The sequence below is a fragment of the Scylla paramamosain genome, chromosome 43, assembly GCF_035594125.1.
Source record: "Scylla paramamosain isolate STU-SP2022 chromosome 43, ASM3559412v1, whole genome shotgun sequence".
NCBI lineage: Eukaryota > Metazoa > Arthropoda > Malacostraca > Decapoda > Portunidae > Scylla > Scylla paramamosain.
The window spans coordinates 11,399,884-11,414,794 of record NC_087193.1 but is presented as its reverse complement, the minus strand read 5'-3'; the positions used below and the strand labels follow the sequence as shown (position 1 = coordinate 11,414,794).

General features: G+C 41.8%; 1 protein-coding gene and 1 non-coding gene across 2 annotated transcripts in view; both read right to left on the bottom strand.

Annotated features, from left to right (window-relative positions):
- LOC135093733 (muscle M-line assembly protein unc-89-like) overlaps positions 1-14,911 on the bottom strand; it is a 158,990-nt gene that overhangs the window by 7,644 nt on the left and 136,435 nt on the right. Inside the window, exons 5-6 of the mRNA XM_063993275.1 lie at positions 3,239-3,287; positions 409-588 (exon numbers count right to left, since the gene is read on the bottom strand). Coding sequence (XP_063849345.1) covers positions 409-588; positions 3,239-3,287 — 229 coding nt within the window. The remainder of the gene's footprint in view (positions 1-408; positions 589-3,238; positions 3,288-14,911) is intronic.
- On the bottom strand, positions 2,730-2,802 carry Trnav-cac (transfer RNA valine (anticodon CAC)). Its single transcript has one exon. It is a non-coding gene; the product is annotated as a tRNA-Val (tRNA).

Below are 14,911 nucleotides of genomic sequence, written 5' to 3'. Positions count from 1 at the left end.
AATAAAATGTAGGAATACACATTCATATATTTAGAGAAGATACGTGTAAGTGAATTTTATGTGATTGTAACTTATTTTTACGCTGACATGATAACACTTGCATGACCAATACGTTTACACTGCGCTAATGACTAACCGGCTTCTGTCTCGTACATCCTTAGCGGTGCTCATGATAAAGTGACTTGTGGGGCGTCAGTCTATGTTTGTACCATTAAACTAAGATTATCACGCACAACCCTCGCCTTCTCCTCGGCTAAATGAGAGAGGGCGAGACCGATACAATATTACTATTACCTCAAGAACCTTATAGAAAATTATAGTACTTATTTCCAAGCTCCTAAGGGTGACTGTTCCGTGCAGAGTGGGAGAAAAGGAAAAGGGTTCTGATATTCCAACCCAAAGACTTACTGGGGTTTGCGGATCAGCAGTTTCTTAATGAAGTCAATGGCCTCAGCTGAGATGTCCTCAAAGAGCTCCTCCGGGAAGTCCAGCTCTCCAAGGGTGATCTCCAAGAAGGTCTCCTGGTCCGTGTCGCCTCCGAATGGCAGGAACCCCGTCAGCAGCACGTACACCAGCACGCCCAGGGACCTGCAAGGGATAAGAAGGCGTGCTGAGTCATCCCCGCGTCAAGAGTATTTGCATATTTTATTTCTTTTACGGATGAAGGGAGCTGGCCAGAAACGAGAGAGAGAGAGAGAGAGAGAGAGAGAGAGAGAGAGAGAGAGAGAGAGAGAGAGAGAGAGAGAGAGAGAGAGAGTCTACTTCGTTGTCTCTCCCCCCTAATAAAAAAGTCAAACAGGAAGTTAATTTTCAGAAAGGGAGACAAATGAGTTTAATTTCCATTTGCTTTCTTCTTTTATAAAGCACACGAGGCTGACCGACTGAACAAGGACGAGTACGTACAAAAAAATAAAAGAAAACTCATTTAAATGCCGCTTCAGAAAAAAAAAAAAAGTAAAACAAAAAAAGTTCCTAGGCGTGGATTTGTTGTCCCTGTCGCTGCCTTTCAACCCCGACCACATAAAATTTCTTGATGAGGTTATATGAGAATGCCTTATCTTGTCCTCCCTCCTGTCCAAGGCTTCCGAGGCGGACCGTTCATAAGCCTTACTGGGTTTATTAAAAGGGCACCTCGTCTGTCCCTCCCTCCTGTCACTGCCTGTCAAGTCCCGCCGTCCACAAGCTCCGGACAGTCCTCAGGGTTACGTGTCATAAGTTTGGGCGCCTTATCAACCAGTGTGTCGAAACCCGCCACGCCTTGCCCTCGCTCATCACGAGAGAGAGAGAGAGAGAGAGAGAGAGAGAGAGAGAGAGAGAGAGAGAGAGAGAGAGAGAGAGAGAGAGACCATTGCTAGTTTTTTTTATCAGGAATATCTCTCTCTCTCTCTCTCTCTGTGTGTGTGTGAGTCACGTCAGTTCCTTCTGAATATAAGATAAGGAAGGAAGGAAGAAATTAAAGAAGGAATGTAAGGAGTAAAAAGGCAAAGTATGGAAGGACGAAAGAAAATAAAGAAATGGCGGAATAAAGGAAAGAAGGAAGGAAGGAAGGAAGGAAGGAAGGAAGGAATGATACGAGGAATGCAGTCCTTATCTTTTCTCGGCAGGATACAAAAAAAAACAACCTGCTTTTATGTATGTATTTGTTTATCCATTAGTTCATTTATTTGTTCTTTTTAGCGTCAGGCATTTTCTTAATTTTGAGTTTTCCCTGACAAATTTTTAACAATATTTAGCGTATCTGTGTGTGTGTGTGTGTGTGTGTGTGTGTGTGTGTGTTGCGTCTTGTTCATGATTTATTTCTTTTAGTATCCATCTCATTCTTGTGTTACCTTCATTCTTTCCTTTGTTCATCCTCCTCTTGAACACTACATGTATTTTTACTCCACTGTGCTACAACGTCTTCAAAGTATTAGCAGAGTAGGCAAGCAACAACAGCATCCGCGCTACTTAAGGTGTATTTACGTCTCATAAACTACCATTGTTTACGGGGAGGTGTGGTTTGCAGGTGACGAGGTGGCCTGGACAGGTAGCGAGGGAGGAGAGGGAGAGACAGGAGGGGGAGGAGAGATGGGGCCTTAAGGAATGTATTCTAGGTGGCAGAGAGGATGAGTTAAGGAGAGGGAAAGAAATGTGAGAGAAAGTAGTTAGAGAGAGAGAGAGAGAGAGAGAGAGAGAGAGAGAGAGAGAGAGAGAGAGAGAGAGAGAGAGAGAGAGAGAGAGAGAATCACCAAGCAGCAAAACGTTCACTGATCACCACCATCACCACCACCACTACCACACCCACCACTTGGCAGGGCAGCGCGGCGCCTTCCTTAGATAGCATCAGTAATTGTGCCACATTCCTCATTACCAAGGCGCCTCACGACCCCCTGCATTGATCTCCTGACACCTTGCATACATCTCTCGCTGGGTGCTTCTACCGCCGAGACCGCATGCAGCTTCCCTCCCTCTCTCTTTCTCTCTCTCTCTCTCTCTGGTGTCGGTTTTATCTGTTTTGAGAGTTTTGTGGTTGATGGACAGACAAACAGATATTGCTTTGTTTTTGTTATGCGCGCAGAAGGGAGCTTTACCGTTGAGCTTCAGACACACACACACACACACACACTCACACACATACCTTATCTCTGTAGTTCTATACATCTCTATCTGTCTTGTTCTGTCTGTCTCTAAAACGTATTAACTTCATGAACAAGTATACAAAGGCATTTAGAGTGGATTAAAAGCATTTGTGTTTTCGCCCGGGATCGAACCGGGGACCTTGCGCGTGTGAGGCGCACGTGATAACCACTACACTACGAAAACATGAAGATTAAGTAAAAAAACTAATTATATGTCAAAGATGCTGAGTGGTCTTGTCAATTGATAAGATTATGTTATGAGAGAGAGAGAGAGAGGCAGGCAGAGACATCAACATACTGATACATAAATATATACATACAAGCTTACACAGATACACACACTGATACATCGATGCACACAGACAGACGGAGACAAGGATAGAGAGACAGATGCTTATTACATTGACAACACTCATAAAAAAAATTAATGAAACTATTTTGATCTCGGTTTCAGTTTGATACTTCGTGACATGATTGATAAAAACAGACTGACAGGAAACCACAAAACAAAACGCAACACTACAACAACAACAACAACAACAAACACAACACAACACAACACCCTAAAGCATACCACAGCACACCACACCACGCAACACCACGCAACACAAGCTACTCACCACATGTCCGTTTTGGTGGTGATGGGTTCGTAAAGGATGATCTCCGGTGCTGAAACACAAGACAACACAAACAGTCAGACGATGGATTTTAGAGCAACACAAATATAGATTAAGATAATGCAGTATTCAAGTAATGCAATTTTAAACACAAAAAGCAATCAAAATACATGTTCCTTGCAATAGTTTTTAGTAATACTTTTTGTCTTTTTTTATATCCATAACTACAAACAACACAACTGAACAAGCAACTGAATAATGTGCTTAACAACACACACACACACACACACACACACACACACACACACACACACATTTTTCAGAGGAAGCAATACAAACTTTTTAGAGCAACACAAGACTTCATTGATTTATTTGTTTATTTATTTATTTATGTATTTATTTATTTTGTGTGTATACTTCTTGTTCTTGTTCTTTCCTTTCTTTCTTTCCTTGTTATTAATTTATTTATTTCATTATTTCATTGCTATTACTATTTATTTATTTATTTATTTTATTTATTTATTTATTTTTTTTTTCACTTCACCTTTCAAACGCCACTTCTCAGTTTTCTTTCTCTCACACGTATCATTTCATACGAGCAGAATCCGAAGACTTTCCCATCACCTGGCGGGTCAGCGAGGTGTCAGGTGTGTCCCGTACTTAATTAACCTGTCCACCTCCGCCTGCACCCTCTCACGGCTCCTTCGTTCATTCTCTTGCCCTTTTTTTTTTTTATCTTATTATTTATGGTGATGGTTCCTCCGTTTTGTCCCACGCCCTTCAAATTTTACCTTTACCCCCCCCCACCACACCTCCTTCCCTCCATCCCTTACCTATCCATCCTTCCTATCTCTCCTTACCTTATTTTTTGTTATCTTCCTCCTATCCTTCTTTTCTGTGCCTCCATCTTCTGTTCTCCCTCTTCTTTCTTCTCACATCGCTATTCCCCTTTTTCACTTCATTTTTTTTTTATTTTCCTTTTTACTTTTCGTATTTTATTGTTTTTTTCCTAATATTTCTCGTTATTTTCCTTCATTTCCCTTTTCCTTTTTTTCCTACTTTCCTTCATTTATTTCTATCTTCATAGTCTGCACTTACATCATTATTGCTTTTTTCTCCCTTTCATTCTGTCCTTATAAGTCTTCCATACGCCTCTCCCCCCCCCTCTCTCTCTCTCTCTCTCACAAGTTTACGCTTCCGACGTCGCGGTCTGCGCTCTTTCTTAATTGAACGAGTGACATTATGGGCACGGCGTGTTATCTGCATGGTGTCTTTCTGCGCCCTAGATGGCCTCCAGGGACTGAGAGGCAGGGCGCAGGGCAGCCACGCACCCTGCACCTTGGCCTTACCCGGGGGAGAGAGAGAGAGAGAGAGAGAGAGAGAGAGAGAGAGAGAGAGAGAGAGAGAGAGAGAGATTCATGAAACTCTTGACTTCGATACGGGGAGAGAAAAGCAGAAGAGAAAAGAAGGGTTGTCTTCTCTCACCTTGAAGGAAAGGAGAGAGAGAAAGTGAAAGGAGGAAGAAAGGAGACACCAAAGAGATAATGGAAGAGAGGAAGAAAAAGAGGCAAGGCTGCGAAGGAAGGGGAAGAGAGAGGGAAGTAATGAAAGAGTAGACGGAGAAGAGAAGGAAGCAAAACTGAAGCAAATCAGTAAAAAAAAAAAAAAAAAAGAGAGAGAGAAAGAAAAAAGAAACAGGTTTTTGTTCATGACTCAGACTGTGAATCAGTAGCAAGGAAGAAGAAGAAGAAGAAGAAGCGAATAAGAGGAAATACGAAGAAAACAGACGAAAATTAGTGTATAGTAAAAGTATTGTTATTATTATTATTATTATCATTATTATTGTCATTATTAATTTTAGTAGTAGTAGTAGTAGCAGTAGTAGTAGGAGTAGCAGTAGTAGTCGTATTAATTAGTAGCCATTAGTAATAGTAGTAGAAAAAGAAACAAGAAGAAAACCCAGAAAAATCAAAACAAGGACAAGAAGAACAAAAGAAGAAAAAGAAAGAAGGATAGATAACAAGAAACAAGACAAACATACAACAATAATCAAGAGAAATGAACCATAATTACCCCGGGAGTCATAACAAGGCCCAGGTGTGTCTCGGGTTGTGATTAATTGGAGTACCTGGTGGTGGTGTTTATTAAGGTGGAGCGCCAGGTATCGTGTTCCCGTTCTCAATCTGCCCATCTTATATATATTTTTTTTATTACTCTGGTCTTTGTACCGATCTATGTTTGACTTGTGTTCCTTCGTGTTTGGTGTCTTCTGATGCGATTCATTTTTTTTTTTTCCTGTGTTTTGTTCTTGTTTGATTTTTTGTTTCCTTTTTTTTTTGAGGGATTCGTTTTCGATGCTTTTTTTTTTTGTTTGCTTTTTCTTTTTTGGGGGGTTCGATTCATTTGTTTTTTTTATTTTGCTTCATTTTTCACCGATTTTTTTTTCCCTTCGCATTCTTTTTTACCTTTCCTGTTTGGGATACGTATCTAATCTTAGTTTTTGTTGTGGTGTTTTTTCTTTTTTTTACCCCCCCCCAAACACACACACACAATATCATTTCAACTTTCTCCTCATCCATTTCTCCTTTCCCTCCCACTCTCTCTTCCTTCCTTCTTCCCGCACTCCCTCTCCCTTCTTCCTCTTACCTGGGCGGAACCCTAACTAATCTACCTGCTCATTGAATACCTTTGATCCGTGCGCGAGGGATTGAATGGAAATATTTATCTGCATCAGTAAAAAAGTAGTAATATTGGTAATAGTGTGTTGTTGTGGTTGTGGTGGTGGTAGTGGTTGTTGTTGTTGTTGTTGTTGTTGCGTAGTTAGTATGTTGTTTGTTTTAATCTTTCTTTTCGTATCGCTAACCTAAATTTCATATAATCCAACGAAAAAAGGGAAAAAAAAAAGTTTCAAGAAAATAACTTCACCGGGTTCTCGAGACCAGTCAATTTTTGCATGGATTTGCGAGGGATTCGAACCCAGACGTACTCTTTTCACCATTTTTAGGCGAGACTTCTTCCCCTTACGCCAGCGCTTCCCTAAAGGTGTTAAGGGCTGGGTCAGGGCTCAGGTGAGGTTGGGTCAGGTGAGGCTGTGGGTGTGGTGGTAGATGCACGCGATTTAAGGAGGAAAGGTGAATGAAAAAAAAAAGTTTGAGAGGAAATTTGATGAGTAAAAAAAGGAGTTTGACAAAAGTTAATAAGGTGAATAAAATAGTTTGAAAAAGTTAAAAAAAGTTAATAAAAAGGAGATTGTGATGAGGATGCGAGTTAAGGAAGGAGAGAGATAAAGAGAATGAGAGAAGGAGAATAAATGTGAATCAGAAAAGAGATAAAACAGAAAAGTGAAATTATCTACAAGAGAATTAGAAGATGAGAGAGAGAGAGAGAGAGAGAGAGAGAGAGAGAGAGAGAGAGAGAGAGAGAGAGAGAGAGAGAGAGAGAGAGAGAGAGAGAGAGAGAGAGAGAGAGAGAGAGAGAGAGATGGACACGATAAAAATAAGAATGAACCACCACCACCACCACTACCACTCTCACCACCACCACCACCACCACCTACCAGGGGCGTCTTGGTGTTCCCAGTGACTCCTTCAGGGGCACCACAGGGAAGGGCACGAGTGGGGGAGCATTAGCAGCCCTGCGGGGGAGGCGTGGGGTGCAAGTGGGGGGAGGGGGAGTTTGGGGTGCGTGTGTGAGTACGGCGTGTGAATAAACTTTGCTTTTCGTCTAATTTTCTTTCTCTCTCTCTCTCTCTCTCTCTCTCTCTCTCTCTCTCTCTCTCTCTCTCTCTCTCTCTCTCTCTCTCTCTCTCTCTCTCTCTCTCTCTCTCATGGGCGTTGTTCCTTTCCCGCCACCATTACATCATCACTACTATTATCACCACTATTACTATTGCAGCTACCAGTACTATTACAGCCACCACTACTACTACTACCACCACTACTCCTATTGTAGCCACCAATACCATTACAACTATTGCTGTTACAACCACTACTACTGTCATCACCCTCATCACTACCACCATCACAGCCACTACCACTATTATCCTGTGCGTTCATTTATTTTTTTACTGTTTCTCCAACTTCTAATGCATCTAACTATCACTAAGGAAACATTGGTAGAGACAAGGAAAGTGAATTAAAATGAGAGATAAAACCAATTTTCTTCCTTATTTCCTTTTTTTATTTACAATTTATGCATGTACACAATATATAACTTGTAAATAAAAAAAAAAAAGAAAGGATGGAAATAAGAATAAGGAAGGTGAAAGCTACTTAGGACATTGAACATAGAAAATTTGAAACAGTTTGTCGTATAAGTGACCCGTTTTCTTTTACCATATAACCTACTTTTCCATGTCTTCCCTGCTTGCTTCTACTCCTGCCCACCTAAACGTTTTCTTCGTTTTCTTTGCTTAGACTTTCACTCACCCTTGCCGTTTCTTTGCTCACCTCGACTCGTACCCATCTTAGCGTTTTCTCTGCATACTTCATCTCACCAAAACCAGGGACGTTGTGTCAAGGCAGGATTCACCGACCCCTTCCTTCCTGACCCTTCGTCGGGATTGGCACAGACAGACACACTTTGTATACTGCAGAAACCTCACTTGATGAAAGAAAAAAGAAAAGAATAGACAAAAAAAAGGCTTTCTCTTGTAGGAAATGGGATAAACATTCGGTAAAGGAGAGAGAGAGAGAGAGAGAGAGAGAGAGAGAGAGAGAGAGAGAGAGAGAGAGAGAGAGAGAGAGAGAGAGAGAGAGAGAGAGAGAGAGAAATGCATAGGGGATGAAGGGAGTCTTGCTCAGCGTCGCCAGTTCGTCTTTTCACCTTATTAGTAAGTAAGATTCATGACTAAGGAGATTTTCGCTTCCACTGTCGCGAGGTGTTGACTCTTGCACGCCTTTTTCTTCTCCGTCTCCCTCTCCCGCCCTCTCCCTTTCCTCTTACCCGGTTGAAGGTACGCGTGGGTGAGGAAGACCCTTGTGTAGGACGCGGGTGTCTCCTCCTCCCCTCACTCTCCTTCTCTCCCTTCTCTCGCTTTCCGTAATATACCAAAATCTTCCTCTCATTTCAAAGTCTCCATAGGGTTTAAAGTCGGGATGGTGCCATGTACGAGTATCCTCCAGTAGTCTCTGTCCCTCGTATCTTCCTCTGTGACTCCATTCCTTTGCAGTACACTCTCTCAGCTTCCATTGTTTCGTCTGCTCACGTTTTGCTTTCCAGTATTGAGTTTGATATACTCGTAAACTGACTCTTCCAACCATCACGTGTCATTTTAGCACAGGAAAATAAGAATACAGGAGCTGCAAGAGGTCACCAAGCCTACATACACTTGGCAGTCCCTGAATAAAACGTGTTTGTCTCTATTAACCTATCATCCCCATTCATAAATGTGTCTATGTTGACGAGGCACTAATAATCTGAATAGTTAGTTTACTGCTGAGTCTATTCCATTCATCTGCTCTTCTGTTACTCTCAATAAACAAGCAATACATTTCAAAACTAAATATCCTTTCACTCATCCGTTATTTTCTCATTGAGTTTCCATTCCTCTTAAAAAAAAATAATAAATCTGATCTTATTTTAGCAGGGAGAACCTAGCCAGCTTTCTCAACTCCTCCCCTTTTTTGTTCCCTCATCCAGCTTCCCTCACAGGTAAAGACGACTTCTCTATTTATGCTCTTTTTAAAATTATGAATTCTTTCTACCATCACCATCACCTCCTGACTGAGTTGCTGATGAAAGGTTTCTCTCTCTCTCTCTCTCTCTCTCTCTCTCTCTCTCTCTCTCTCTCTCTCTCTCTCTCTCTCTCTCTCTCTCTCTCTCTCTCTCTCTCTCTCAGCCTTATAAGCATCGATTGGGTGCTCAAGAGGAAAGGTCTGATTTCATGTAAGATCGCCTGCATTTAAAGGTGGAGGGGAGTGGGAAGAGGTACAAGAGTGTGAAGGGAAAGGTGTGTTCGAGATAATTACATCAACACGGCCTCACGTACCTTATCTTATCTTTTTCTCCTTCGTCTTCTTCCTTGTGTGGTTTTCTGTTATTTTTTTCTCTACATTTTTTTTTCGTTTCGTTTACCAGATGTGTTAAGTACATTCTTATTTTCTTCCTTTTATTCCTTCATCCTTCCTTTCTTCCTTTCTACCTTCCTATCTCCCTTCCTTTTCACTTTGTTTTCTTTATTTTCTACGATTGTTTCCTTTTTCTCTCTTTACTTTCTCCCATGCATCCCTTCCTTCCTTTCTTCTTTCCTTTCTTCCTTCCTTACTCCCTTCCTTTCCTGTGTTGCTGTCAGACACTCGCCTTTCTTTCTCCTCTTCCTCCTTACCTGCAGATTAATTAATTCAAGGGAGGCCTCGCGTATCGTATATCGCTTGTATCGTTAAACATATTAGCTTTCTCTTTTTTTTTATGTAGCTTTTTTTCTTTTTTTTTATCTGTGTTTTCTCTTCCTTTTCTCTTTACTTTCTCTTCCACCTTAGCTCTTAATTTTTTTCATTGTCCTTTTTGTGTTTTATTCTCTTCTTTACTCTTCTCTTCCTCTTCTCTTCCTCTTTTCTTCACCTCAACCTCACCTCTCCTCTTGCCTCTTTCCTCTTTTCTTTATCTTTTTCTGTTTGATTCCTTTCTTTTTCTTTCTCCCCTTCACCTCTATGACCCGAATTTGCACTTTCCTCCTCCTCCTCCTCCTCCTCCTCCTCCTCCTCCTCCTCCTCCTCCTCCTCCATCTCCCGTTCGTCGTCTGAAACAGGCAGTAACAATATTTTGCTAGCTTGGATATGCACACACAGACACACACACACACACACACACACACACACACAGAGAGAGAGAGAGAGAGAGAGAGAGAGAGAGAGAGAGAGAGAGAGAGAGAGAGAGAGAGAGAGAGAGAGAGAGAGAGAGAGAGAGAGAGAGAGAGAGAGAGAGAGAGAGAGAGCAACGAGACAGAAAACTCCATTCCACTTGATATCCTTCGATTCATTCCACTACTCCACTCCCCTTCCTTCCTTCCTTCCACTAGCAAAACCTCCTCGGACTCCTTAAGGGCATCTCCACCCCCTCCACCTCCTCCACCTCCTCCACCTCTGCACATTCCCCTTGGTGTGGACTTTGAAACCAGAGACGTGGATTGTAATATTATTTCTTAGGTATTATTGTGTGTGTGTGTGTGTGTGTGTGTGTGTGTGTGTGTGTGTGTGTGTGTGTGTAAACGGTGTGACTCAGAGGACAGGTTAGGATAGGGCATACACACACACACACACACACACACACACACACACACACACACACACACACACAGTAGTCGCTATATTTGTCATTATATTATTTGTCTTTGTTGTTGTTATTGTTTTTTTTCTTTGCCTGCTTATTTTGTCTGCTGGTGATTGAGTTGCGCTTTCTTCTGTGTGTGTGTGTGTGTGTGTGTGTGTGTGTGTGTGTGTGTGTGTGTGTGTGTGTGTGTGTGTGTGCTCGGTCTGTATGACGTCATGTTTTACTGTAAATATAGGAAGGAGTGGAAAAACTCTTGTCTTATGACCAAATGAAGGTGGAGGAGGAGGAGGAGGAGGAGGAGGAGGAGGGGGAGGAAGAGGAGGAGGAGGAAGAGGCAAAAAACAAAAACATGTCTTGCGTTCGCAGGAAGTAACTGGGGAGAGGGAGGTAGGAATAGGAGGAGGAGAAGGAGGAGGAGGTAGGACTGGAGGTGGGGGTGGGGCGTACAACATCGCCCAAAATAAAGGCTTCCCCAGACACAACCTCCCCACACACATAACCTCCCCACACCCACTCCTCTCACAACCCACCCTGTGCCTCCCCCCAGCGAGTGCCACGTGCCATGGAAATGAGGCGAAGAGAAGCAAAGCCCAGAATACGAAATAGAATCAAGTCTGAAGGGAGAATAGGAATGCTCGCGTGTGTGTGTACGTGTGTGAGAGGCGGGGATGCATGCGCGTTGAGTGTGCGCAGTGGAAAGCAGGTCACCTCATTCAAGAAAGCACGCAGGAACATCCCAAATATAACCCACGTATGACCAAATCCTCGTGAGTCTTAAGCACTGAAAAAAAAGGCAGTTAATTACTAAGTTGGTCTTGTCAACATGAATTAAGACTGATCGTAATGCATTGCCGGGGCTTATACGGGGGAAGGTGCGTGAAGGGACTACTGGTGACAGGAAGGTAAATACAAAAATCTGTACACGGAAGGTAATGAATTCACCTCACAGTCGATGGGCCACAAGTTAAAGAATTGCGATGGGCGATGTAGGAGCTGGAGGAGAAAAAGCTTAAAAGAAGGACAGTAAGAAGAAACAAAAAGAAGGAAGAGGAGGATGAGAGGAAGAGGAGATAAATAGGAAAATGGAAATAAATATAAATGATGGTGTTGATGGTGATGTCCTGCGTGTAGTGTAGAAAGCAAAGGCCCGTATTCAAAAATGGTGTGCTCTCTCAACACGACAGTTTTCAAAGGCTGCAGAGATGATAGGCCGGGTTCTCAAAACTGCTACTCCTTTTGACTGTGTAGAAATCTTGTTAATCCGTCACGAAAACCATAAAAACACCCTTAAAGAAAACCCGCTTAGCTTTAACTAGAGGCTTTTCAAAGTAGTGGAGATGCGGCAAAGAGGCGTTTCTAAATATAGCTTATAGTGAACGTGAATATAGTTTTAATGGAACGCCTCTCCGCCTGTCCCTCCTATCCTTTACAAACATCCTTCACATATCCAAGCTTGATCCTTCTCCCATCCTATTCCATCCCTCCTTGTCTCCTTGCCCTGCCCCGCCCCATCCTGCCCCGCCCAAACCTTCCATCCTTCTCCTTCCTCCCTCGGGCTTTTTCTGATCTAAAGGCTGATCTAATCCGGCATTTCCTTTCTTCATTCATCTCTCTCTCTCTCTCTCTCTCTCTCTCTCTCTCTCTCTCTCTCTCTCTCTCTCTCTCTCTCTCTCTCTCTCTCTCTCTCTCTCTCTCTCTCTCTCTCTCGCTGAAACTGTATGTTCTGGAAGGGTATTCAAGGAGGGGCGTGGAAGGAGGGAGAGAGAGGGGTGAGAGGGAGATGAGAGGGGTGAGAGGAGATGAGAGGGGATTGAGAGGCTGCTGGGGCGCTGAGGGGAGGTGGAACAATCCTTCTGACACACCGTCTGACTAGTTTTTGTGGGGAAGGGAAGAAGGGGTGAGAGAGAGGGAGTGGGAGAGAGGGAGAGGGAAGGGGTGGTGCAAGGGCGGGATCCACTTCCAAATTGTCTTCTTTTTAGTACGGCGGACGTTGTTGTTGTTGTTGTTGTTGTTGTTGTTGTTTGTGTCATCATTACCATTATTGTTTCCTATTGCTTACAACTTTTATTTTTCTAGAACAGTAATGTAAATATATCAATGAAAATTATGATTATCTTTTACTTCTTTAACTCATCATTAAGAAAATTCGAGACTCTTTCCACGCATACAGCCGTCCACTTATTTCTAGACAGTCAGACACAAATACCTTAGGAAAAGTTGATTTTATTCTCGCTCTTTCAGTTACCGATGGAAAAAAAAATATTAAGAAAGCTAACAGTATTTTCACTCTTACTAAACTCAAAGCAAATAAAAAGAAACTTGGATATTTTCACTCCGTCATTCAGTTACTGATCTGAAAGACAAGGAAACAAATCAAACAGTATTTTCACTCTTACAATGACTATTACTAAACTCTAAGCAAAACAAAAAGAAACCTTGATATTTTCACTCACTCATTCAGTTATCAATTTGAAAAAAACAAGGAAAAATAGTTTTGTATAATTTCGCATCATTTTCCCTTTACCATTCAGTCACGCTTACAGATTCGTATTTTTCTCCTCCTTGTGGCCGTAGGAATTATATATGAGGGCGCCCTGAGTTACCATCCATCAAGGGGCTCAAGGCTATCAGGGTAATCTAGGAACTTTCATTCAGACAAAGCCCACGTGTGCGATGCCTCATTAAAGTGCAGTTAGACAGTAACTTAATCGCCCTTGTTTCTTGCTTCATCATTTGTTTAAGCTAACTTTGGTTCACTTGCTTCACTCTCTCTAATCTTTTTAAATGGCGTCAATAGGTTCCAATATTCCTTGCTTCGTCCGTTGATTCTTTGACGTGTTTCGTGTGTTTTAACTTTGTTTTTTGCTTCATTATTCAAGTCTTTAATAAAATCCCTTTGGTTACTCACGTACTTCCTTCGCTCCTCATAATATAACTGAGTCTCTTATTCTTTTCTGGCTTCATTATTTCTATATTTGTTTCTCTCTTTCTTTTTTTGCTTCATTAAAGTCTTTAAAATCACTTTGGTCTTGTATGCACTTTCTTCTCTCTTCGATCCTTTTAAGCACACAAGTGATTCTCGTTTATTTTTTCTCGCTGCGTCATTCTTACACCTGCTTTACTCATTAGCTCTTCCAGATTACTGAGTTTCATCTATTTCTTGCCTCATCATTCAAGTCTGAGACCATTTTAGTTCGTACATAAACTTGCTTCACTCCTCGATCCCTAGAAACATCAGTAACTGGGTCCCAACACTTCTTGCTTAACCCAGACTGTGCATTTTCCCTCCATGTCTTCATTTCACTTCCCCTGACGTCACTTCATCTGAACCGGATGTGAGGCGAGACAAAATGGAAGCTTTACTTTTGTACCGAAAGACTGAGTTCATTATTTTTCGCTCAGTTTTATTACCTTTATTCTAACTTCTATTTTACATTTTTGGAAGTGGTATATTATGATAGTATATACATTTTTTTTTTCTTCCAGCTTGATCTGCAGTCCAATTTTGGCCTAGCTATTTATGGAAGCAACGAACATTTACTAGGAAGCTTCCCATTAAACTTAAATCAACTGAGCGTTCTCTTAACTCCACTCCTATTCAGAAATGAGAGAGAAACCATTGCCCTTAGGAAGCAATCATATCAGAGCCCCGTAAGTCAAGGCTTGTCTCACTACTACAGCTTATCGCGGCCTGAAAGGATATGAAGAACACGATCCACCAACAATACAAAGTGACAGATGAGATACTAGATACTGAACAAGATAAGAGAACTAAACTGCATACCACAACCATAAGACTGCAGAATCGTAGAAAACAGGATACCGTACGGAATGATGCCAGAGAGCGCAAGATGATACCAGAAGATAACAAATACCAGATAAAAAAAAAAAAGTCGACAAATAACCACACAGTAAAATATATCAAAAACACATTAGGAACCAAAATACGTTGGAGACTAAACGCATGCAGGACCTTAACGTACTGAGCACAAACTAAGATACAAAAAATAAATAAATAAATAAGATAAAAGTTACGGGTTTACAAGATGATGAAAACTAGGTGATATCACGATCCCTAAACTCAAGGACCACCACAATCCAGGTACGCAGTGGTATTAGGGTCAGCAGATAATCAGGTGTATAAGATAGCAGGGGTACAAGATATCAGCATCACCCTTATCCCACATGCCATTAATCTGCGCACCTTTTGTATGTTACCTGCTTAATTAAATAGCTGGTGAGGCTGTGGCTGATAATGCGCTGTGATTCAAAACACGAGGATTCTTTCTTTGGTCAAGTTTTTTTCTTTGTGTGTGTGTGTGTGTGTGTGTGTGTGTGTGTGTGTGCTTAATATATACAGTTAAAGAAGCGTGAATTACTTAAGAATGTACTAATTGTTTCTCTCTC